The sequence below is a fragment of the Salvia miltiorrhiza genome, chromosome 5 (genome assembly GCF_028751815.1).
Source record: "Salvia miltiorrhiza cultivar Shanhuang (shh) chromosome 5, IMPLAD_Smil_shh, whole genome shotgun sequence".
Taxonomy (NCBI): Eukaryota; Viridiplantae; Streptophyta; class Magnoliopsida; order Lamiales; family Lamiaceae; genus Salvia; species Salvia miltiorrhiza.
The window spans coordinates 2,995,792-3,021,037 of NC_080391.1; the positions used below are offsets into that span (position 1 = coordinate 2,995,792).

Below are 25,246 nucleotides of genomic sequence, written 5' to 3' on the forward strand. Positions count from 1 at the left end.
AGATGAATATATAGAGGAGAATTTACCAATTAATATTTTATTATTTTAAGATACCTTTTTCTTCTAGGCTAAAAAATGATGCAACCTTGGCCAAGTTTGATCATTGTTTCAAGAGCCTTGAAACTTTGACATATGTCAATATTAAGAGTTTGAGATTTATAGTTTATAATGGGGGACTATACACCATAACATTGTACAATCTTGAATCCTTAGAATTGCCATATATCATTCATCTACGTATGCAATAGATAATGATGATATTTGGCTGAGCTTATAAGCTCATAAATATAAACCGTAAAAATAACCTATAAGAGTTTAAAAGCTTCGAAAAGAATAAATTCTTCTATCACAACTTATCCACTGTGGTTTGTTACTTTCACATAGTATATTTTTCAAGTTCATTTCTCTTCAGATTTGTACATCTATTACAAAATTTTCTTTTTAATTTATAAACTCAATTATCTAAACGCTTCGATAACTTATAAACTCATGAAAAATTACTCCATATTTTATCTTATAATTTTGAAATAAACTTAGCCACAACACTTTATATGTCACACAATTTTCCACTTACAAAACTAAAATAAAATAATTAAAATAGTTCGACCCTCTTCTGCCATGTGTCGTACCCCAAAGTACATGCATTTTGACTGTCTTAACTCCTCAGCCACGACCCTTTCATGCAACTACAAAATGCTTTTTAACTTTGCCAAATTTTGCCACAAAAAAAAAAAAAAAATCACACAACAAACGGATAATAGGCGAGGAGAGATTCATGATGAAGGAGAGAGGCACGGCTAATGGGCGGAGCGCTCTAGAGAGAGAGAGGACCAAGATGAGAGAGAGGCAGCGCCGCTCCATCACCACCACCATCTTCCACGGCCTCCGCAAGCACGGCGGCTACCGCCTCTCTCCCCGCGCCGACATCAACGAGGTCCTCCGCCACCTCGCTCTCGAAGCCGGATGGACCGTCGACCCCGACGGCACCACCTACCGCTCCGCCACCTCCACCTCCACCGTATTTTTCACGCTACTATAGCTAGGGTTTTTTTTTCGTTTTTTGTTGCATTTCTATTTTTTTTCTGCTTCTTATAAAATAATCGACGGTTGCGAACTGTAGGGAGCGATTGCGTGTCCGCTCTGCGGCGGCGGGAGAAGAAGTGCGCCGGCGACGCCGAGCTGCAGCTTCTTGGGCGGCGGAGGAGAGTGCTCCACCACGGCTTCCCCCCGCCGAGTCGGGGACTCCGCCGCGAATAACCTCTCTTCGAACGGCGTCGTGGCTACGGACAACGACGCGCTGCTCGGCATCTACGTGAGCGGAGCAGCGCCGCTAAACGGCGGCGGCGGCGGCGGAGGCTCCGCCGTGTTTGGAGAAGGGCAGCAGTTGTACCTGGTGCGTGAGACTCGTGCGTCCAATCAGAACACGCCAGCTGGATCACCTTAAATCTGGAGAGGAAATTACTCTGATGCCCTTTTTGTCTAGTTCTTAAACTACCCTTGTTTTTAGGCTTGCAATTTGTTTATCATGTTTTAGATGGAGGTGAAAATAATCAAGCTGCTAAAATATTTATAATGTTTTATAATTTTTTTAAAACAAATTACTAATAAGTATACTAACTTTTTTGGTGCATAAAAAAATCTAGGTTTGAATTTTCATTGTCTCTATTATCACAATTGATTAGAAAAGCATAATTGCACCACATCTAACATGATATAGATAGATACTGATCCATAAATACTTTAATTTTTCTCATTTTTTGATTTTGCACCATAACTTTAAAATTTGTTTATAAATACTTAAATTTTGTATTATTTTTTATTTCATATTCGACGAATGTTTACCCCCAAATCGTTGCTGACATGACAACTGAATTGAAAAAGAAGTTTAAAGTGCATGATGAAGCATATAAATTTGTTGTCAATGTGAGATCTAAAACATGTAATTGTAGGGTTTGTGATGTCAATTTAACTACCATGTCAGCAATAATTTGAGGATAAAAACTCGTCGGATGCAAAATCAGAAATAATACAAAGTTCAGGTATTTATAGACTGATTTTAAAGTTGGGGTGCAAAATCAAAAAATAGAAAAAGTTCGAATATTTGATGCTAATACCCTTAATAGAGATTTATGTTAACTTACACTTAATGATTTTATTTGACAATAATTTCACATTTGAACACTTCAAATATATCAAATATATATAAAATGTTCGTATGATATAATTTCAAAATACATACTCCCTCCGTCCACCAAAGATATGCCACAATTTCTTTTTTCGTCCGTCCACAAAAAATATGCCACATCCATTTTTAGTAGTAGGGTCAACACCATTCCACTTACATTTGAAGTGGGACCCTTACTCCACTACCAATTTCACTCACATTTTATTAAAACTCGTGCCGAAAGTAAATTGACATATTTTTGGTGGACGGAGGTAGTATAATACAACAAATAATTATTGTTTAAATCATATATATATATATATATATATATTATATTATAGGTCAAGGTTCAATGAAGAAGACCTAAATGTAAGAAAGAAGAGAGAAGTAATCTCATCCGTTGATCTTATCTAATCTAACGGACATGATTTATTCACGTCATGTTCAACGGATTTTTCTGTTGAACGTATGGGGGGTCGAACCCAGAACTCCCATAAATATTGTATATGTTCACGAATTTCAACGAAAAAATCTGTTGAACATGGCGTGAATAAATCATGTCCGTTAGATTATATAAGATTAACGGATGAGATTTATTCTCTCTTCTCTCTTACATTTAGACATTTTTCATTGAACCTAACCCTATATATATATATATTAATAAAAAGATATACAAGCGAGGAGTTTCCAAAAAGTATATATACATATTTAAAAATTTTTTTTTTTTTTTTTGATGAAATTACATTATAAATAATACAAACCACACACACACCCCACCTAGTGGTTATTGTGGCCGAGAGTACTCGAACCTGTGACCTCTTGGACAACAGGCAACCATCCTAACCACTAGGTCATCCCAAGGGGACATCGTTTCACATATTGGAGTATTCAATAATTCAAACAACAACCACAAACCAAAACCATAATACCACAAAATTCACAATTCAAACCATCATTATCCCATACGAGTTATTACGAAAGAGACATAAACCAATGCCCCATTAATTTCAGTTCGTCGAAGACTAATATTCCCTTCCACCACTCTTAATTGTCATTTAATGAGTTTATGATCTCATTAACACATAAACTAATCTCGAATATTTTTTTTATTACGACACTAGATACGACATAAAATATAATGAAGAAATTACACCTAAAGAAACGAGTCTATATAATAATTATTGCCACCAAAAATTGCCAAACAAAATAAAATAGTTTGGTACCAAATTTAGGTTAACTAAGTAAGAATAATAATTAAAATAATTAAGTATAGATGATTTATTTATGCAAAGCAACGTCACAGCTTCCCCATATTTTTCTTGCGATAAAATAAGTCAAGAAATACACATGTGGTAATAATAATAAACACATACAAAAATCAAAACTATTGAACAACGGATATTTATTTCCGTTTTGATGGGTTGGTTTATTGATACTATATTTTTTCTGTAAATTCAGAAAATTTTCTCAATTTTTCTCCCACACACACACACCCGCAGGTAATATAGTTTCCATATATATATTCATCTCTCTATCTCTACGCGTGAGTGAAATTTTGTTGTGGAATTGAATCCAATACAGGAATCCGCGGGTGTTAGTGTCTTGGATTGTCAAGAACTTTGTGAGTCGTGACTAATTTGGGTTGAAATTTCAGGGATTTTATTGAATCAAAGATTGTGATTGGGAGTCTTAGCGTGGGCGCTGGGTGTATGAGCTAGGGTTTTGAGTGGACAGATCTGAGTACGAGTCTGCAATTCGGTCGCTGCACTTCGGGAATTCAACATGTTCTGGCGCATGGCTGGTCTCTCCACTGCATCCCCAGTGAGTGCCCGCGATCTTCTTTATTCGAAGAGATATTAGTTGTGTTGTTTGTTGGATAGTTTGTTCTGTTTTATTGGATCCAATCTTGTCGGCATGTTGTTTCTTGGACGTTGGATTTCGTTGTGCCGGGTGATTTTGCGTTTCTTGGATTGCTGTTGAGATTTGTTGGGTCGAAATGGGGTTATGTAATAGGGGAGGCTCCAGTGGAGTTTTGCATGATTTCATATCTTTGGCCAATGTGCTGTGGCGGAGTTGTTGTGTGGAGTTCTCTTGATTGGAGGTGATGCAGTGGATCCTATTTGTCAAACTTAATCTTGCCTGCAATTCGTCCAGGGCGATGTAACATTGGCCTAATAGAGTGCCACACGTGGTGCCACTGTGTAGAATTTAGAGATTGACACGGACTTTCCTGCTGTCGGGTTTCTAAAGTCCTTCCAGCGGTATTTGTACGATGAGTTCTCTATTTTGAATAGGCTAGGTAGGAGATTCCATGTTTGTGGGATTTATACCATATTTGCTACAAAACACTCAAAGTTGGAAGTAGGAAATCAGGACGACGGAGCTAGTTGAGTGATCTTCTTAGACTTAGTCTTGCGTTTGAATATAACCGTAGAACTGAGAGCTGCAACATGCCTCAATTTAACTGCCACACAAGCGACAGGGTTTCGTATTTTCCTGCTTCGGAATTGGGAAGCTGTATGCTTCCTGCAGGTTATGCAAAATATGTTATTATCATTTTTATTGGTGGAAGGATGATCTGGGAAGATATTTCGTTTTTATTTTACCCTTTTCAGATTTTGACTACAAGCCTTTAATTTATACTGGTATACTTGTATAAAATGTCATGGATATTGTGCTGGGCTTTAATTGTCAGAATTGGGAATGCTATTCTTTTTATGAAGTCATGCAAACCCTATCAAAGTATGCCTTACTATATGGAATGATTGAGTATGCATTGTTTATTGTTTTCTTACTGTATTTAAATCAGGTGGAGACCATCTTGGATAAAGATGATTTTACACTGGAGGAGCTATTGGATGAGGATGAAATCATTCAGGAATGCAAAGCTCTTAATGGCCGTCTCATTAATTTGTAAGATCCAGTCTCACTTACCCCAAAATTTTGTTATGCAAATTTATTTTTCTCTATATTGCAACTTCTTGTTGTGTTTTCTAATCATGTGGAGTGGGATATTTTTTCTTTTCAAAGTACATCTTACTCTAGAGTATTCTTATGTAATGTTTTGCACTGTAATTGGGCATAAATGCTCACCAACTCATGCTACAAGCAATAAAGAATTTGTTATAGGTTGAATTGAGATGAGAGGTGAAGGATAGTATTGTTGAGTGTTGGCTAAGTAGTTAGTGTAGTAACTGATTCTTCACATTCTTGATTGATCACTAACAACGAACTGTTTTCCTTCTCTGCTGCAATTATGGTGACTATATTTTCCCATTAAAAATGTCCTGTCATTATTTTTTGGTAATACTTGGATATAATACCCTCTTCTTTGATGTTGTACCTTTAGTTAATGGCCAAGCTTTCTTGCAGTTTGCGGGAAAGAGCTAAAGTAAAACAACTGGTTCAATACATTGTGGAAGAACCTCCAGAAGGTGCCGAAAAAGAACGAACATTCAAGTAAGCACATGTCAATTGTCATAGATGTTCTAGGTGTATTTTTTGTTACAATGGTCTGCATACCAAAATTTTCAATATAATTATGTAGTGCATTCAAATTAATATGACTTGTGTAATATTTCTTCTTCCTCCCCACAGGTTTCCTTTTGTTGCTTGTGAGATTTTCACTTGTGAGGTTGATATAATACTTAAGGCCTTGATAGAGGATGAGGAGGTTGGAATTTCCAATGCTGTCTTTTCTTCTTTCTTCCTTTTCGGTCATCTTGCCTGTGTCTCAAATTTTAGACATTCTTTATATGGGACCACACTAGTTACCTCCTACTTTTTGTTCACAGTTAATGGACCTGCTGTTTTCCTTTTTGGAACCTGAGCGTCCCCATAGCACTTTGTTGGCTGGTTATTTCAGCAAGGTACGGTTTTATCTACAAATGACCAATCATATTGCATATAGATCTTTTGATTAGTTCTGGCTGGTCTGTTTGATGCCTTGATCTTTTATGTTCCAGGTTGTTGTGTGCCTCTTACTGCGGAAGACAACTCCTTTAATGAACTACATACGAGTGAGTTCAACTGTATTTATAAATCTGCTATGTTTGTGTGCTGTTAAAGCAATAATCATTATATTTATCGTTTGAAAGACAAATATCAGTTTTTATGAATATAAAGCCACATAATTTAAGCTTTTTGTTAACGTCACGACATTATGCATAGTAATGGAGATGGAAATTATTCTATCTTGTACTGTTTACATGTTCTCTCTTTCTTTGCGTCCTTCGAAACAGAGAAGTGCTGGTGAGTTTTCATGTTTTGGAGAACTTTCAAATTCCTAAATGCATAACTTTTAAGCAGCTGGCAATATCCATTTTCCTGTATCAGCATGTTAACTTGTTTGTTTCAGTCATTCAAGTTATATACTCATGATTTCTAGTTCTTAGATATTTATTCGAAATAAATTCAGAACCCATTACTCTTTGGTTTAATGTAACTCTTAGAGTGCTTATTCGTCATCCTACATACTGCCTTGTACTATATGGCATTTCGTGAGGAGCTTATGTCATGTTCTTACAGGCTCATCAGGATATCATTAGAAGGCTAGTTGACCTAATTGGAATTACTTCTATAATGGAGGTATGCTGTCATACAATATTTCCCCCCAAACCCCCATCCTCACCCAGGTCTCTTTTTTACTAGGTATAAAGTACTAATAGGTTTCATGTTGAACAGGTTTTAATTCGTCTCATCGGCGCTGATGAACATATTTATACCAACTGTGCGGACTCTATGCAGTGGTTGGAAGATATGAATGTGCTGGAAATGATTGTTGACAAATTTAGTTCATCTGTAAGTTGCAGTAAGCATGTATAACCTGACTTGACAGTGTTCTCTTCTTTACCCTAGAGTCTGGTTATTTAGGGAGTGTGACTGTGGAATGGTTGGAGATTGGCTTTCCTTTTTGCTTGTTGAAGGTGTATAGTTGGTTTAGAGTTGTCCCTCTTTTTCTTATTTATCCTTTGTTATTGTGGAGCAAAAGTAATTCATTCATAGAATTTACATGCAGTTCTTATATTAATTGAAACCTTGTATGTTTATCTGTTTATGTTTGGTTGAATTTTGTTTTACAGTTTTTTTTTTGTTTTTTTCTTTGTTTTGTTTTCTGTGTATTGGGGTGGGAGGGAAGTTAAATAAATGCACTTCGAGTCTTTGACAAAGAAAACCTACCATGATTGATTTCCTTCACAGAGGTATTGATGTGTGTGGGCTATTTTTTTTACAGGACTGCCCTGAAGTACATGCTAATGCTGCAGAAACACTTTGTGCAATCACTCGATATGCTCCGCCAGGACTATCTTCAAAAATCTCCAGCCCAAGGTCCATTTGTCTATTCATGTTTCAGTTCTTGGTTTCCCACATCACATTGTTTTCTTATCTTGGTTGGAACTGATTGTTGTCACAGTTTTATCGAAAGACTGTTCCGACACGCACTGGAGGACTCACGGCCAAAATCTGTTTTGGTTAACTTGCTGTCCGTCTGTATATCCTTGCTAGACCCAAAGAGGTTAACTTCAGGAACATATTACATGTATACCCGTCAAATGACACATGGATCAGGAACTGCTGCTAGTCCTGAAACTGTCCGAGGCATGCTAGATGGACTAGGTTAGTTCTTTCATTACTAAGTTATAATAAAATGCATGACTCTTAGTTTATTCTGTCCATTCAAATATGTTTATCTGAGTAGTGAGTATATTTTGTGAAAAATGTGATGTTAGTCTCTATCAAATTCTAATTAGAAATTGACTTGTTAACTCTACTGGTTTGTTTGGCAGGTGATTTGCTCAAGCTTTTGGATATTTCATCGGAGGATCGTGTCTTGCTAACTACTTATGGCAAATTGCAACCCCCACTAGGAAAGCATCGTTTGAAGGTACATCTTCAATTGCTTAAGTAGTGTTTGTTGTCAGGTGCTGATTCTTCGAGTATGCTCTGTATCCAACAAATAACTGCAAATCTCTTGTGCATTTTGTATATAACTTCGCTTGGCCGCATCTCTATATTAATTCATTCTTGTATCTCTGTCATATTCAAATCATGCATTAATAAGAGAATTAATCAATGCCGCTAACCAAAATCTCATTTTGAACAATGATGGATCTTGTAGATTATAGAATTCATCTCAGTCTTGGTCACTGTTAGCAATGAAGTTGCAGAAAAGGAATTGATTCGCCTGGGTGCTGTGAAGCGTATTCTGGAATTGTTTTTTGAGTATGTTATTTACTCATTCCGTCTACTTCTAATAACTTCTATTGAGGATTGAGAAATTTGATTACTGTCTATTTTTAGGTATCCATACAATAATTTCTTGCACTATCATGTGGAACACATTGTATTATCTTGCCTTGAGAGTAAGAACCCTCAGTTTGTGGAACATCTGCTTCATGATTGTAATCTTGTTGGGAGGATTCTTGAAGCAGAAAAAAACTTCACTTTGACTGTTGATACGACCAAGGTAATTGTTTGATACTACAGTTAAAATTTGTAGGTGCTTCCATCATTTGTCTCCTTTTCTTTTCATCACAAAAACATTTCTGTTTTCTTGTGGGGCAAAGAATCAAATCATTATTAAAATCGAACTTTATTAATGCATTTTGCAGCCTACTATATCCTCGGAGGGAAGAAAACCACCCAGGATAGGGAATATTGGTCACCTAACCCGTATTGCTAATAAACTTGTCCAATTGGGGAATAGCAACAGTGACATAGAGACATTTCTGCAGGTTTGCCCAATCTTTATTTGATTGTCTGTTAAGTCATCTTTCTTTTAGTTTTCATGACTGCCTTTAAACACCCCTGTACTGTTATGAACTCCTAATTTTTAATGGCCTTTTTGTTTTTGGTTACACATATATCTTAAAGCATTGTTTGTTTCTTTGTGAGGGTCCATATTACATGAAAGAGGCTTTTTGTGGGAATCTTTCAGTGTATTTTGAATCTTGCTAAGGCGTCAACGCTGTTGAGTTTCTGATGTTTTTTAAAGAAAGTTATTTGTTACCTTTTCTTTGGCAGGAGAATAGTGATTGGGTTGATTGGCAAACAAATGTCCTGCTTAAGCGGAATGCTGTGGAGAATGTCTTCCAGTGGGCTTGCGGGTTAGTGTTAATAAATTGGGTCTCCTCTGCATATTTGCATGGAAAACTGAGATATAGGCATATAGCTATTAGCTGAAGATTATGCATGAAAAACTGAGATATTGCATTGGTGCACTAAGTGACTTTGCTCAGGGTGTTGCATCTATGCTCATGCACTCTTATCTCCATCCGTTCTAGTTCTCTCTAATATGATGGTCTTGTTTCATCATTATTCCTTTGGACTTCAGTGTTTTGAAATAGTCTATTTAGTTAAACCTCAAACTCATTATGGACGAAACATTTTCTTATTATGCAGGAGGCCCACTGCACTTCAGGATCGGAATAGAGATAGTGATGATGATGATTATCAAGATAGAGATTATGATGTTGCAGCATTGGCAAATAATTTGAGCCAGGCCTTCCGATATGGAATCTACAGTAATGATGATACTGAGCAGGTTTGTTTTATGTTGTTGTTCTGTTTTTTCATTCGTTGTCTGTAGAAGTTAGGAGTTAATAGATGCTCAAAAAGGCTAATAATGTAGTCTTTCTACCATTGGCTGAATAGTTTATATGTTCGCTTTTTGCAGGCTCATGGTTCGATTGAGCGGGATGATGAGGTAGTCACATGACTGAGAATTAATGAATTATGAATTAATTGTTAATCGTGTTTAGTGACTTGTAAATGGGCCCTCATTGGGTGTCACATGAAAAAGATTTTTGGTATTGAATATCTTGAGAATTTTGTTGCTGCGTCTGTGTGATATTTTCTTCTCCCTCTCTCTATCTCGGACTTATATGTGTGCCGAGTTTTTGCACAGCCATCAGTATTTATATTAATTTTCTTTTTATTATAACTTTGTCAAATTTCATCTTTTATTGAATTGTGTTCCTCTAATAACTTTTTCAGGATGTTTACTTTGACGATGAATCTGCTGAGGTTGTCATTTCTTCACTTAGGTTGGGCGATGACCATGAAAGGTAAGTATTTGAACTTGTACGGTTGAATTTTTTTCTGTAGTTTCTTAAAAATGAAAATTAAATGTTACTTTTACCTTCTTCCCTAATTTCTCCGTTAAAAGAACATATCTAAAATGATCATCCTGTATTAACTTAATTATTTTCTTGAACAAAATTAAAATTGCAAGGCTCATGTTGATTTTTGACCTTGTTTACAGCGGATCCCTCTTTACAAATTCCAATTGGTTTGCGTTTGAAGATGGGAGAACTGTTGATGAGCATGGGACTGCTCCAGTTGCTTCTTCATCCCCCAACACCGAAGGTCGCGATGGTGTTGGAGGAGCTGATAACGTGGTTGTCGAGGAAGATGCGGACTTGGCAGATACTGCCGCAGCAGAACCTTCCGAGGAGAAATCAAATGCTGTTGATGTCATGCCTACTAAATTGTTGGATGGTTCCTTAGAAAGTGAGACTAGTTCATCCGACAAACCACCCGAGTGGGTCGAGTGGAGGGAAAGTTCCGGTTCTTTTGAAAACCCTCCGCCCTCTAATACTGCAAACACATCTGATGATGCAGAGCAACTCCCATCTTTACCCAATGGCGAACTGCAGGTGGCATTAGAGGATCAACCCGATAAAACGGCTCATGAGCCTGCAGAAACTTGCCAGACTGAAAGTGATGATACAAAAGAGTCGTCTACCAATCCTTCACAATCCACACAAGCGACTGAAGGGAACCTAACTATTGAAGGGGACGACTCTTCTGGACCTACGGAACGTGAAAAAAAGGATGACTGATACATCGAACAAACTGTAAATTCTTATGCTATATCGTGTCGAGATGAACCTGGCACTGGTATTGATGGAGAGCGGGCGACTCTAGGAACGATGCTGCTCATCACAGGTAGAGAAGCATGACCCCAAACTTGCCTTCTTGTACCGGGGTTAAACTAAAGCGAAGCTGAATGCTGCTTGTCCATCACCCGCGCAATAAAAGTGCTTTAGCTCAGCCGAGGCCTAACAGCTACTGAAGAAATCTGTAGAGTCTGTCTTCTTTTTCAACTGATTTTCGAGTTTTTATGTACTTGTAGGTAAAATCTGAGTTGCAGTTGGATTGTTGGATGTGTATGTTGGCAAGATCTTGTTTATATTTGGTGCTTATTTTCTCTTGTTTATTCAGGTCGCAGTGAAATTTGTATCGCTGAAAATTTGCACTTCAACTACTGATATAGCCTATAGAATTTCAATATTTACTGCTGCTTTCGATTTTTGATAGTATGATGTTATAGTTATACAGTCACGTGTAATATTTTTTCTAAAGTTAATGACAGAATTGCTATGATGCTGATTGTAATGTTTCAAAACGAACTCAAAATTACTATGGTTATTTTCCCGGTAGATAATTATCACATGAATTGAGGAAAAAAAATCCAGAATTAAATTAATTGTTCATAATGAAGTGTTGCAGTAGCTTCAAATAATTGACAAATCAAGTTCAAATATATTGAAATTGGGTTTCAAATACGAAACAATTAACAAATTTCTGTATCTTGGTTTATTATTATTATTATTATTATTATTATTATTATTATTATTATTATTATTATTATTATTATTATTATTATTAGGGTTAATTGCCTCTAAATCCTTAAATTATAGTCAATTTCCGTTTTTCCCCTCAATCTTTGAACTTCCCATAAAAATTCACCAACTATTGATTTTTTTCAATTTTCCCGTGACGGATTTTCTGGCCAAATCCATACACACGTGGAATCGGAATTATCTGACGTGGACACGCCGGATACTTAATAAAACGACGTCATTTTGCGCGTTCTTGTCCAAATAAACGGCGGTGGCGGTGAGTTTTGCTTTTTGGCCGATGTTGTTTGGTAGAAAGAGAGACGGCGGCGCCAGTTGGTTCTTCTCAGCCGGTTGATGGATGAGGAAGGCAGCGTTACTGCTGCCGCCGCGGCGAGGTGATCCTCTGGCTAGGCGGCGTTACTGTTGTCGCCCTCGAAAAAGATGTGGAGGTTGTCCACCGTGAGAAAAAGAAAGAAATCAAGAGAACGACGCTGTTGTTTGGGAAAGAGCGGCGCCGCTGTTTGGGATCCGGACGGCGGTGACGGACGTTGAGGATGAGGGAGCTAGGGTTTCTGATTTTGGGGGTTTTGGTGATCGAGGGTCAATTAAAGAGAGAGGCGACGACGGGTTAAGGAGGCGGTGGTGGCCCCTGACGCTGCAAGCGCATCGGCGGCCATGGCTGTGCAGCGACAGAGGAGAGAGTGGGAGAGAGGGGGAAAGGATGATGTCGCTGCTGCCAACGCCACCGACGTTGAGACTGGGGGAGCTAGGGTTTCTGATTTTGGGGGTTGGTGATCGAGGGTCAACTGAAGGGAGAGGCGACGCCGGGTAAAGGAGACAGTGATGGCCCCCGATGCTGCAAGCGCATCGGCGTCCATGGCTGTGCAGCGGCAGAGGAGAGAGTGAGAGAGAGGGGGAAATGGTGAGAGTCAGATAGGATAGGGTTGCCACGTATAGGATTATGTGTCAAATATAGAACACGTTGGTGCCACGTATTAAGTGAAGAACGCCACATAGGAAAATTCCGACATCGAATTTGGCCGGAAAATTCGTCATGGGAAAATTAGGAAAAATCAATAGTTGGTGATTTTTTATGGAAAGTTCAAAGATTGAGGGAAAAAAACGGAAAATGACTATAGTTTAAGGATTTAGAAAGAATTAACCCTTATTATTATTACTCCAGTATATTGAAATTGGGTTTCAAATACGAAATTGGAGTAATTATGTAAGTCGGCGGTGTGATAAATTACCTTCACATAAATAGTAAAAATAGTCCAGTAAAAAAAAACTAAAAAGTGTGGGCTCAAATTCCGAGTTCAGAGTGAAAATGGCGGATTGTATTTATATGTAGAAATTTCCACAGCAAGCAGAATCCTTAAAAAGTTAAAAACCCTCTAAAACCCCAAGAGGGGTCCGAGATTTCGCCGGCGAATATGGCCCAAACCGACGAGGTTCGGTTCATCTCCTCCGCCGTTAAGCTTCCGCCGTTCTCGCCGCCTCTGTGCCGCCACTCCCTCTTTTCTTCCGCGCGCAGCAATTTCGCCAAGTTGCCCTTCAATTTTAATTTCAGTCTCGACTCTCAGTCTCAGCCGATCAATTTCATCTCCCAATTCTTAAAAAACCAACCTTTCTTCCACCGAAATGTCACTAAGAATCGCATTTTTAACTTGGGTTTTAAGAAACCCCCGCTCTTCTGCTCCGCCGCATTAGCTTTGTCCGACTCGGATTCCGCGCAGTCGAAAGGCGGAGATGAGGCGGGCTCGATGATTCAGTACAAGGGCGATGAGTCGGGGTCGGTGACTCAGTCGAAGAATGTGAGCAGTAGTCGCGCCACTGAGGAAGAGAGGGTTCTAATTAGCGAGGTGTTGGTGAGGAACAAAGATGGGGAGGAGCTCGAGAGGAAGGACTTGGAAGCCGAAGCTCTCAACGCCTTAAAAGCTTCGCGCGCGAATTCTGCGCTCACGGTCCGTGAGGTGCAGGAAGATGTGCACCGGATTATTGCCAGTGGCTATTTCATGTCTTGCATGCCCGTCGCTGTCGACACCCGCGACGGAATTCGGTTGATTTTTCAGGTAATTAATCACATTTGGAAGGAATGCTGATTGATCAAGTTGTGCTTATGAATGTATGTTTGTTGGTAAATAATTATAAATTTCCAATACATGATTTCATAAGGTAGAGCAAAACCAAGAGTTTCAAGGGTTGGTGTGTGAAGGAGCTAATGTTCTTCCCACGAAGTTTATAGAGGATGCATTTCGCGATGGATATGGTGCGTTTTTCTTGTGCTTTTACTTTTTTATTGGAATTGTTTGCTTAAGGATCCACTTCTCGAGGTTTCTGATGTTAGACCTGCCCCCATTGGTGTGTCAAGTTATGCAGGAAAAGTTGTTAATGTAAGGCGACTGGACGAAGTAATAAACTCCATTGATAATTGGTACATGGAGAGAGGTCTTTTTGGCATGGTTAGTTATGTACATGTTGTTACCTGAAACAAATTTCCCTGATTGGATAGAATGTAATGCCTTTTTCTCTGGCCAGCAATCTTGCTTTGGATGTTAAAGTATAGTTTGCTTTACTGCTTCCTTATTCGTATCACTCTTATCAGGTTTCAGGAGTGGAGATTCTTTCTGGAGGTATTGTTAAATTGCAAGCCTCAGAAGCAGAGGTCAATGATATCTCCATACGTTTCCTTGATAAGACGTATGTAACTGGTTTTCAGTATTTACTAATTCAGTGCAGATATATGTTATTGTATGATCTCTTGACTTACCTTTATTTTTGGTTAGTGGTGAGCCAACTGTTGGAAAAACAAGGCCAGAAACAATACTCAGACAACTCACGACCAAGAAGGGGCAGGTATGTAGGGATTAGGTTCTTGGGAAATGCTTTCTTCTGTCTATTATTCAATCTTTGTATATATATTATTCTGACCATAGTCCAGAGGCTAATTTCACTGCTCTATAGTTTTTCTGAAAGAAACCTACTGACTTCTGATGTTTGCCCGAGTATTTTCCAAGAAGCTGTAGTTCTCAGATTAGTGACAAATATCGGAACCCTATTTCAGAAATTTAAGTTGAAAAATAACTGAGTTTCTTGTAGATGAGATTTCTGTCTGATGTTTATTGTTGATTGGAATTTGATGTTACGTTTGGGTTATGTAGGTCTACAGTATGATTCAGGGGAAAAGAGATGTCGATACAGTTCTCGCAATGGGTGTTATGGATGATGTTAGTATTATTCCTCAGCCATCTAGTGGTAAATGTCATTTCATGCTTTGTTTTAGTGTTTAGTGAGTCTGCTTCCAGATGTTAAGGTGTAGAATTTTGTTCCATTTTTTAATGTCTGCAATGCTTCAGAAATTGGCAAGGTTGATTTAGCAATGAATGTTGTTGAGCGTAAAAGCGGAGGAGGAATTTCTGGAGGTGGTGGAATATCAAGTGGGTAAGTAAAATGTTCAATTTATGCAGTTGACAGAATTCTAATGTGGTTTCTTTCTGCTGCTAACGTCAGCCACATTGATTTACTTTGCAGAATAACAAGTGGGCCTCTAGCTGGACTAATAGGGAGGTAATCAACTTGAACTTAGCAGTTCATTATCTAACATTTTTGAGGTTATTCTGACCTGATCCAATAATAAACTGCTGCCTTATAATGATTTTACTCTGTAGCCTTATTACCACACTAATTACTCATCAGAAAAATTTGATGCATGTGTTTGTTTGCAGCATAGCAATATATCATAAAAACCTCTTTGGACGGAACCAGAAAATTAATCTATCATTAGAGAGGGGCCAGATTGACTCCATATTTAGGATGAATTACACTGATCCTTGGATTGAAGGAGATGATAAGAGGACGTCAAGAGCTATCATGATACAGGTAACTAATTTCTATTGATAATTCACTTAGCATGTCCTATTTGTACCAACTGAATTTTTTTCTGAAAACATTTTTCAGAATTCAAGAACCCCAGGAACACTAGTCCACGGAAACCAACCAAATAACACTGGTCTTACAATTGGGCGTGTCACAGCCGGAATTGAGTATAGTAGGCCATTTAGGCCAAAGTGGAATGGAACAGCTGGACTAGTTTTTCAGGTAACAGTTCGAGAATTTGTATATGGATTACATAGCATTCCCTTTGTTTCTCTTTTTCTGTTTTGTCTTTTGGGCTCATGTTAATAATTTATTTCAAGATTCCGTTACGTTAATCACTAATTTTGTTCTTGCTTCATATCTATGGTTTAGTAATTTTGTTGCCTTAAGGATCCGTATAGGATAGTTTGGTACTTAATGAATGGTTTTGCAATTCTTTCTCAAACATCCATTGTTATATATGTCTCACAGTTAATGATAAAACTCTATTAAGAGGAATTCCATTAGATTGACCAATTTTTTATTCCAGCGTGCTGGTGCTCGCGATGAAAAGGGAAATCCTATTATAAGGGACTTCTTTGGCAGTCCACTTACAGCAAGGTATGTATTTTTTTGGCTAATAGTGCCTAGGTTTCCAAATTAAGTAAGCGTATACTGCAGTCCCACCCATTCATACTGGGCACTTTTGGTCTTTGCTGCAGCGGAAACTCTCATGATAATATGTTACTTGCTAAACTCGAGACTGTATATACTGGCTCTGGTGATCCAGGTTCTACTATGGTCAGTCTCTTTCCATTTGCAGCCAGACTTTCCTCTTGCAACTATTAGTATTCAAGTAACTCTTGAAATGTTGAATTGGCAAAATGCAGTGTGTCGTGAACATGGACCAGGGAATCCCTTTGTCTCCAGAGTGGCTAGTTTTCAACAGAGTAAATGCTCGCTCTAGACAGGGTTTTGCTGTGGGACCTGCTAAATTTCTCTTTTGGTAAGATGGTTGTTTTAGTTAATCTTTTCTAAGGAAACGTTCAGATATGATTATCACTGCCTATATTTTTAACAGCCTGTCCGGTGGCCGTGTGGTGGGTAAATTTCCTCCTCATGAAGCATTTCCGATTGGTGGAACTAATAGTGTTAGAGGCTATGAAGAAGGGGCCGTTGGATCAGGTCGCTCATATGTGGTTGGAAGTGGAGAAATATCATTCCCGGTGGTAAGTTTTGGCTATCATCCATATTTTACACCTAGGCACTCTGACCTGGTCTAGAACTTTGATGGTTTTGAAACTAATTAGAGTTTGCTGCTGGTTGCATTAACAATATTATTGGCTCTGCAATTAACTCTTCTTTCAATTTCTTCGTTTATTTAGTTTAGTCCTACCAGAAACATTTCCATTAAGTCCTTTCCCTGCCATCCAGTGAGTATTTGTGCAGTAATTTATGGTGGCTGTTTGCAGATGGGGCCGCTAGAAGGGGCTATATTCGCTGACTATGGAACTGATCTTGGTTCAGGACCGACTGTTCCAGGTTTGGCTATCTAACTTGCCTGTCTTACTTGAACTTATTAGCTATCTCTTCCCGAAAGAAAATAACCTTGTAAATTCGAGAGTGAAGGCCAACGATGAAATATAAAATACTTGCTTATTTCATTCCGAGTTTGATGTGGAAATTGCTCTGGTATATGAACGCCTTCTTGTGAGAGGGATTATGGTTTTGATCGCCTAGAAAATTACCACCTTTCTTTATATCGTGTGGCTTGAATTTGCTAGTTTGATGGAAAAGAAGTCATGCTCAGCTAGTCTCTCATTAATCTGTGTACACCAGCATATAATAATCTGTTTGTAAAATGTTACTCACTTTTCTTTTGCGTCCGTCCCATTAATAATGTCTCATTCCAGAAAAGGGAATCGGGCTCTGTCACTTTCTATCACTTTTATTCTTTAATCACTCTTCTTCTTAATAACCGTGCCCAAAAGTGGGGAGCCATACTTAGTGGGACGAAAGGAGTATTACATTTTGGGCAATCGCCTCACTATGTTGTGTCTTGCTATCAGGTGATCCTGCTGGGGCAAGAAATAAGCCAGGAAGTGGATATGGATATGGTGTAGGTGTTCGTGTCGACTCTCCTCTGGGTCCGTTAAGGCTCGAGTATGCATTCAACGATCAGAAAACGGGCCGCTTTCATTTTGGCATCGGACTCCGAAACTAAGGTCCTTCATCCTTGTTTCTTCTCATGTCTTGGCATTCTCTCATTCTTATATAACCTTCATTACATAGTGCTAGAATCTCAGAGCTTCTGTTTCCATGTTCTATTTTTTTTACATAATTGTAGTATTAATGTTTTTCTTGTTGCTGAAAATGGCCTTATCTTGGAATTTGATGAATGATCATTGATGAGAAAGGATTTGTTCTTTAGTATTTTCATTACCTTTTTTTTTTGGTTTTGTTATATCAATATGGGCCGGCCCGTATAATCTGATTGGACCAATATATATTGCTTGGGCCTATGGCCCATTCCATTTCCTTTGTTGGGCCAAACAAATACGTGTGTCAATTATTCCCCTTTTTCCCTCTATATTTTATGCTTCCGCTTTCTTTTTTTAATCAGAATAATAAAACCCTTTTAAAGCGATATATATTCAACTTGGGATCCTATCTCAATTAGAGGTTATTGTACAAAGTTAGCAACAAAATCATATAATCACTTTACTTGTGACGTATCGAATATTCTCTCCGTCTCATTTTATTTGGCCTAGCTTTTTTAACATGATTATTAAGAAGAATAAAATTGTAATGTAAAGTATGTGAGTTTATATTTACTATAGTGAAAGTTTATTACTTGAAAAAGAAACAGATCAAGTTGGGTGAGATGACCCGAAAGAAAATTAAGCCAAATGAAATGAGACGGATGAAGTAATAGCTTTGAATATATTGATATATTAAAGCCTAAACAAAATCAACGATATAGAGCCACATAGAAGGAATCATGTTATTGAAAATGAAATAAAAGATGGGGCCATTAGATCATAAATCTTTGTCTTTTGTTCAACAGTCACTCCATCATGGTAGGCTCATGTTGAGTCTATTGTGAAATTTGAAATTTCACTATCACTATGCAATTTAATTATATTTATTTCATTTGTTAGGTGTTGGCTTTCTTGACAATACTTCAGATTGTTGGGGAATTTTGCGTGCGTGTATTGACCAAAAAAACTAAAGCAAATCTATTCCTACTGTTTTTTCCTTTAATTATGCAATAATTCTATATGTTTTATAATTAGATTAGATGACAAACAAAAACATTTTTAAAATATATCAAATTTCGTGGATTGTGACATCGTATTGAGCATGGTAGGTGCTTAGTCACATGTGCTAATAATGAAATTAGATGGCTAATGGCTTCTCCTTTTTTAGTGTGTGTGTTTGTGGGAGGGATTACCAAATGGCCCTTATTTTCGAATTAAATGACCGACCAATAAATGTAATATATTTTAAAATTTGAATATACTAGACTAGCGCACCGTGCGATGTACGGTGATAATTATAGTTACTATATACATATATATGTGAATTAAAAATTTAAAAATGTAAATATGTTAAAAGAGATTATATTGATATAGTGTTTTTAAAAATAAATTATTAATATATATATGGTATTATTCTATAATAATTATATGATGTCATATTAATAAATTTTTTTATAAAGTAAATAAAAATGCATAATTTTATTAAATACATAATTTAATAAAAGAAAATTTAAAAAAATGAAGGAAATTGCAAAACAATAAGATTGAAAAGTCCATAGTTTAAATCAATTTTTTAAATGTTTATTACTTGTTCATTTTTAATAAATTTTTTACATATCATATACTCCCCCCGTCCCATTTCAAATGTCTCATAACTATAGGACAATATTATGGTTTTGAGATATTTGAAATGGGACGGAGAGAGTATTAAATTAAAGCTCATGTCACAATTTTTATTTCAAGATGACATTTGCATATATATAATTTTCTAAATGAATAGCTTATTTTGAGAAAAATAAAATAAATTATAGAAAAAAGGAAACAAAAAAATATAGGATTTTTTTACTTCGCATAATAATCGAGAAATCATGCTAATAATTAATGTAATTTTAAAAAATCACAGTCCTTATTTATTTTTTTATTTGAGCCACACCTATATCTATACATTCACTTTTATAAGTTGCTGTAACTATTTACTTATCCATTATTTAATGTAATGAAATCTAGGCTGTCTTGCAATTATTGTAATTTAATTGCAACATGGTTGAAGTGCTCCTTTTTCATTTTTCCATATGAACAATAATTGCATTTTCAGTGACCTCGCTAATTTAATCTGGAAAATTTCAAGATATTGCACCATCAATCAACTTGACTTTTAAGAGTAAGCATAAACATTGATTGTATTGTACCTAAATAAAATTTGTCAATCACATGAAATCTATCGAGCACTGTGGTGTTTCTTTTGCTCATAATTAAAGCATATTAACATATACTATTGAAATAGGTCATGAATAGCTTAAGATGAACTTTTGCTATTGAAACGGACTCGCTTGGTGATGATTTATGGGAAGTTTTTGAACATGTAAGAAAGTAGTATGTGGTTCTTGAGTTTTGTCACGCTCGTAGAGAAGCGAGTGACCCGTCTCACGTCAGACTATCCGTCTTGACTTCTTGATATTACACATATCGATTTAAAGTGAAATAAAAGCCCGAATTTCTCTTTAAAAAAAATCTTAATTTCGAAATGAATCAAAATTTTCAAATACAATTTTAAAATAACACTACTTAAAGCATACTAATATATACTATCGAGATATGTCATGAATAGCCTAAGATGAATTTTCGCGATTGGAAATCTCAAATTCAAAATGCACCAAAATTTTCAAATACAATTTTCTCTTTTGTAAACTTGTAATTTGCATATTATTGTAGAATACTAACAAAATTTTGTGGAGAATATATTAAATACTCCCTCCGTCCGCCAAGATTATGTAAAAATTACTATATTTGGCGTCCGCCAAGATTATGTCACTTTCCTTTTATGGCAATGGTCCCACCATTCTCTTTAATATTTTATCCTTACTAACACTCTTTATTTACAAAAAACCCACTCAAAATTCAATCTCAACCACACATCTCATAAAGTGGTGGGACCCTTTCTCCACTACATAAAAAGCATCACCAATTTTATTAAATCCCGTGCCCAAGCAATTTTACATAATTTTGGCGGACGGAGGGAGTATATCTAAGACAAGAATGCGAATTAAAGTAAGTGGAATTTCCTCTCTGGAATTAGGTGGGCCCACGTCAGGTATGACCCCAGCGTTTAAATTTGATTTCAAAACCGGCCTCTTCGGTAACCCGATTTTCCGCCAAATCCATCTTCCAAATATTTACAAAAAAGCCACATTAAAAACAATAAAATAACATAAGAGCCCCAAAAAACGCGCACCGCAATGGGTAGTTATGCTTTGAGACAAAAAAAATCATAGCATATGCTCTGTAACCCACATCACCTTTGGCCCCAATACCCCATTAACAAATATATCTACCTCTCTCTCTCTCTCTCTGCTTCACTCTAACAGCTCTCTCTCTCTCTCTTTCTTAATTAAACTTCTACTACACAGTCTCTTTCTCTTTCCTACTTTTTTTTTCCTCGGCACGCTTTGAAAAAGATAAAAAGGTAAGATACTGTCATGCCATGAATATATAGTACTATACATTATGATATCTCTATGTACGTAAGTAGCTCAGTAGTAATTTGCTTTAGTTGAGAACCCTAAGTTTCCGAGTGTAGTTGAACTGTCTTGCTTTTTTTTTTCTTCTTGCTGGGCCTCACTCCACTTCAGCAGATCTAAACTATTTTTGAGGTAGTTATGCTGAAAATGATACTACATTTTTGTTTTTCTTCTTGGCTATCTTGAACTGGGTTGCTGTGTGGGTTCGGTTTCAAGAGTTTTGAAGTATTATTTTTGGCCTTTTTCATGTTTGCTTTTTTGTTTTTTTTGGAGTGGAGGTGGTTAATGTGGGTTTACACTCGGGAAGTGGAGAGTTGAAAAAAAGAAGCTTTTTTTGCTCTTGATATTTTTTAGGCTGAATTATTATTAGTTATAGAACTTTTTTTTAAAAAAATAATTAGTTTATAGAACAACCTTGAAGAACAAATTTTGATGTTTTTCTGGGCTTATTTGGTTTTAATTGGATTCAGTTGTTGTCGTTTCTTGAATTAGTTTACAGAACTACCTTAAAGAACAAATTTTGATGCTTTTCTGGGCTTTTTTGGATTCAATTGTAGTCGATTTTTGAATTAGTCCATGGAACAACCTTAAAGAACAAATTTTGATGTTTTTTCTGGGCTTATTTGTTTGTTATTTTTTGGATTCAATTGTAGTCGTTTAGGAACAATGACAGATTATATTAACTCGAGAGGTTTATTTTTGATCGATTGTGTGAAAAGGTCCTTTTTGCTATGTATTTAAGTGATTCTTGCTAGTCATTCCTTCTATTTTACATGTTCTATTGGTATTCCTCAGTGTAGTATGGGAGGCCAAATTTGATAATACTGATATTGGAATGGTGGATTAATTATGGCTCTGCAAGGGACAACTTTTCAGGCATAAGGTACTGCATATATGTTATTATCCACATTGTTGATGTTTCAGACTTAGTTTTCTGCTATTTTAATTTTCGTCTTCGATTGAATGGAATTCAAGAAAATTTATCTTTCACATTAAATTGTAACTTTGTGTTTGCAATTTAGTATGCAAAAAATTTAGTATCATATAATCACTTTACTTGTGACGTATCGAATATTCTCTCCGTCTCATTTTATTTGGCCTAGCTTTTTTAACATGATTATTAAGAAGAATAAAATTGTAATGTAAAGTATGTGAGTTTATATTTACTATAGTGAAAGTTTATTACTTGAAAAAGAAACAGATCAAGTTGGGTGAGATGACCCGAAAGAAAATTAAGCCAAATGAAATGAGACGGATGAAGTAATAGCTTTGAATATATTGATATATTAAAGCCTAAACAAAATCAACGATATAGAGCCACATAGAAGGAATCATGTTATTGAAAATGAAATAAAAGATGGGGCCATTAGATCATAAATCTTTGTCTTTTGTTCAACAGTCACTCCATCATGGTAGGCTCATGTTGAGTCTATTGTGAAATTTGAAATTTCACTATCACTATGCAATTTAATTATATTTATTTCATTTGTTAGGTGTTGGCTTTCTTGACAATACTTCAGATTGTTGGGGAATTTTGCGTGCGTGTATTGACCAAAAAAACTAAAGCAAATCTATTCCTACTGTTTTTTCCTTTAATTATGCAATAATTCTATATGTTTTATAATTAGATTAGATGACAAACAAAAACATTTTTAAAATATATCAAATTTCGTGGATTGTGACATCGTATTGAGCATGGTAGGTGCTTAGTCACATGTGCTAATAATGAAATTAGATGGCTAATGGCTTCTCCTTTTTTAGTGTGTGTGTTTGTGGGAGGGATTACCAAATGGCCCTTATTTTCGAATTAAATGACCGACCAATAAATGTAATATATTTTAAAATTTTGAATATACTAGACTAGCGCACCGTGCGATGTACGGTGATAATTATAGTTACTATATACATATATATGTGAATTAAAAATTTAAAAATGTAAATATGTTAAAAGAGATTATATTGATATAGTGTTTTTAAAAATAAATTATTAATATATATATGGTATTATTCTATAATAATTATATGATGTCATATTAATAAATTTTTTTATAAAGTAAATAAAAATGCATAATTTTATTAAATACATAATTTAATAAAAGAAAATTTAAAAAAATGAAGGAAATTGCAAAACAATAAGATTGAAAAGTCCATAGTTTAAATCAATTTTTTAAATGTTTATTACTTGTTCATTTTTAATAAATTTTTTACATATCATATACTCCCCCCGTCCCATTTCAAATGTCTCATAACTATAGGACAATATTATGGTTTTGAGATATTTGAAATGGGACGGAGAGAGTATTAAATTAAAGCTCATGTCACAATTTTTATTTCAAGATGACATTTGCATATATATAATTTTCTAAATGAATAGCTTATTTTGAGAAAAATAAAATAAATTATAGAAAAAAGGAAACAAAAAAATATAGGATTTTTTTACTTCGCATAATAATCGAGAAATCATGCTAATAATTAATGTAATTTTAAAAAATCACAGTCCTTATTTATTTTTTTATTTGAGCCACACCTATATCTATACATTCACTTTTATAAGTTGCTGTAACTATTTACTTATCCATTATTTAATGTAATGAAATCTAGGCTGTCTTGCAATTATTGTAATTTAATTGCAACATGGTTGAAGTGCTCCTTTTTCATTTTTCCATATGAACAATAATTGCATTTTCAGTGACCTCGCTAATTTAATCTGGAAAATTTCAAGATATTGCACCATCAATCAACTTGACTTTTAAGAGTAAGCATAAACATTGATTGTATTGTACCTAAATAAAATTTGTCAATCACATGAAATCTATCGAGCACTGTGGTGTTTCTTTTGCTCATAATTAAAGCATATTAACATATACTATTGAAATAGGTCATGAATAGCTTAAGATGAACTTTTGCTATTGAAACGGACTCGCTTGGTGATGATTTATGGGAAGTTTTTGAACATGTAAGAAAGTAGTATGTGGTTCTTGAGTTTTGTCACGCTCGTAGAGAAGCGAGTGACCCGTCTCACGTCAGACTATCCGTCTTGACTTCTTGATATTACACATATCGATTTAAAGTGAAATAAAAGCCCGAATTTCTCTTTAAAAAAAATCTTAATTTCGAAATGAATCAAAATTTTCAAATACAATTTTAAAATAACACTACTTAAAGCATACTAATATATACTATCGAGATATGTCATGAATAGCCTAAGATGAATTTTCGCGATTGGAAATCTCAAATTCAAAATGCACCAAAATTTTCAAATACAATTTTCTCTTTTGTAAACTTGTAATTTGCATATTATTGTAGAATACTAACAAAATTTTGTGGAGAATATATTAAATACTCCCTCCGTCCGCCAAGATTATGTAAAAATTACTATATTTGGCGTCCGCCAAGATTATGTCACTTTCCTTTTATGGCAATGGTCCCACCATTCTCTTTAATATTTTATCCTTACTAACACTCTTTATTTACAAAAAACCCACTCAAAATTCAATCTCAACCACACATCTCATAAAGTGGTGGGACCCTTTCTCCACTACATAAAAAGCATCACCAATTTTATTAAATCCCGTGCCCAAGCAATTTTACATAATTTTGGCGGACGGAGGGAGTATATCTAAGACAAGAATGCGAATTAAAGTAAGTGGAATTTCCTCTCTGGAATTAGGTGGGCCCACGTCAGGTATGACCCCAGCGTTTAAATTTGATTTCAAAACCGGCCTCTTCGGTAACCCGATTTTCCGCCAAATCCATCTTCCAAATATTTACAAAAAAGCCACATTAAAAACAATAAAATAACATAAGAGCCCCAAAAAACGC

General features: G+C 35.9%; 3 protein-coding genes across 3 annotated transcripts; all 3 read left to right on the forward strand.

The window, feature by feature from the left end:
• The first annotated feature begins 613 nt into the window (after positions 1-613).
• On the forward strand, positions 614-1,577 carry LOC130985116 (protein BZR1 homolog 4-like). Its single transcript, XM_057907900.1, has 2 exons — positions 614-1,018; positions 1,121-1,577. Exons 1-2 carry the CDS (start codon positions 776-778, stop codon positions 1,442-1,444), a joined length of 567 nt encoding a protein of 188 aa, XP_057763883.1. The 5' UTR covers positions 614-775; the 3' UTR covers positions 1,445-1,577.
• A 1,911-nt stretch (positions 1,578-3,488) lies between these two features.
• LOC130985117 (uncharacterized) lies at positions 3,489-11,382 on the forward strand. The gene is made up of 20 exons (XM_057907902.1): positions 3,489-3,663; positions 3,819-3,985; positions 4,974-5,077; positions 5,537-5,623; positions 5,762-5,837; positions 5,959-6,033; positions 6,130-6,183; positions 6,692-6,751; positions 6,848-6,964; positions 7,398-7,492; positions 7,578-7,780; positions 7,951-8,048; positions 8,283-8,386; positions 8,465-8,630; positions 8,776-8,898; positions 9,188-9,270; positions 9,566-9,707; positions 9,840-9,869; positions 10,160-10,230; positions 10,428-11,382. The coding sequence occupies exons 2-20, from the start codon at positions 3,947-3,949 to the stop codon at positions 11,005-11,007; spliced, it is 2,307 nt and encodes a 768-aa protein (XP_057763885.1). The 5' UTR covers positions 3,489-3,663; positions 3,819-3,946; the 3' UTR covers positions 11,008-11,382.
• Positions 11,383-13,116: 1,734 nt separating this feature from the next.
• On the forward strand, positions 13,117-18,084 carry LOC130985118 (outer envelope protein 80, chloroplastic). The gene is made up of 16 exons (XM_057907903.1): positions 13,117-13,862; positions 13,966-14,059; positions 14,170-14,252; positions 14,396-14,490; positions 14,577-14,646; positions 14,952-15,045; positions 15,147-15,231; positions 15,322-15,357; positions 15,516-15,669; positions 15,748-15,888; positions 16,196-16,266; positions 16,368-16,446; positions 16,536-16,651; positions 16,727-16,874; positions 17,118-17,187; positions 17,715-18,084. The coding sequence occupies exons 1-16, from the start codon at positions 13,224-13,226 to the stop codon at positions 17,867-17,869; spliced, it is 2,130 nt and encodes a 709-aa protein (XP_057763886.1). The 5' UTR covers positions 13,117-13,223; the 3' UTR covers positions 17,870-18,084.
• Positions 18,085-25,246: the final 7,162 nt, after the last annotated feature.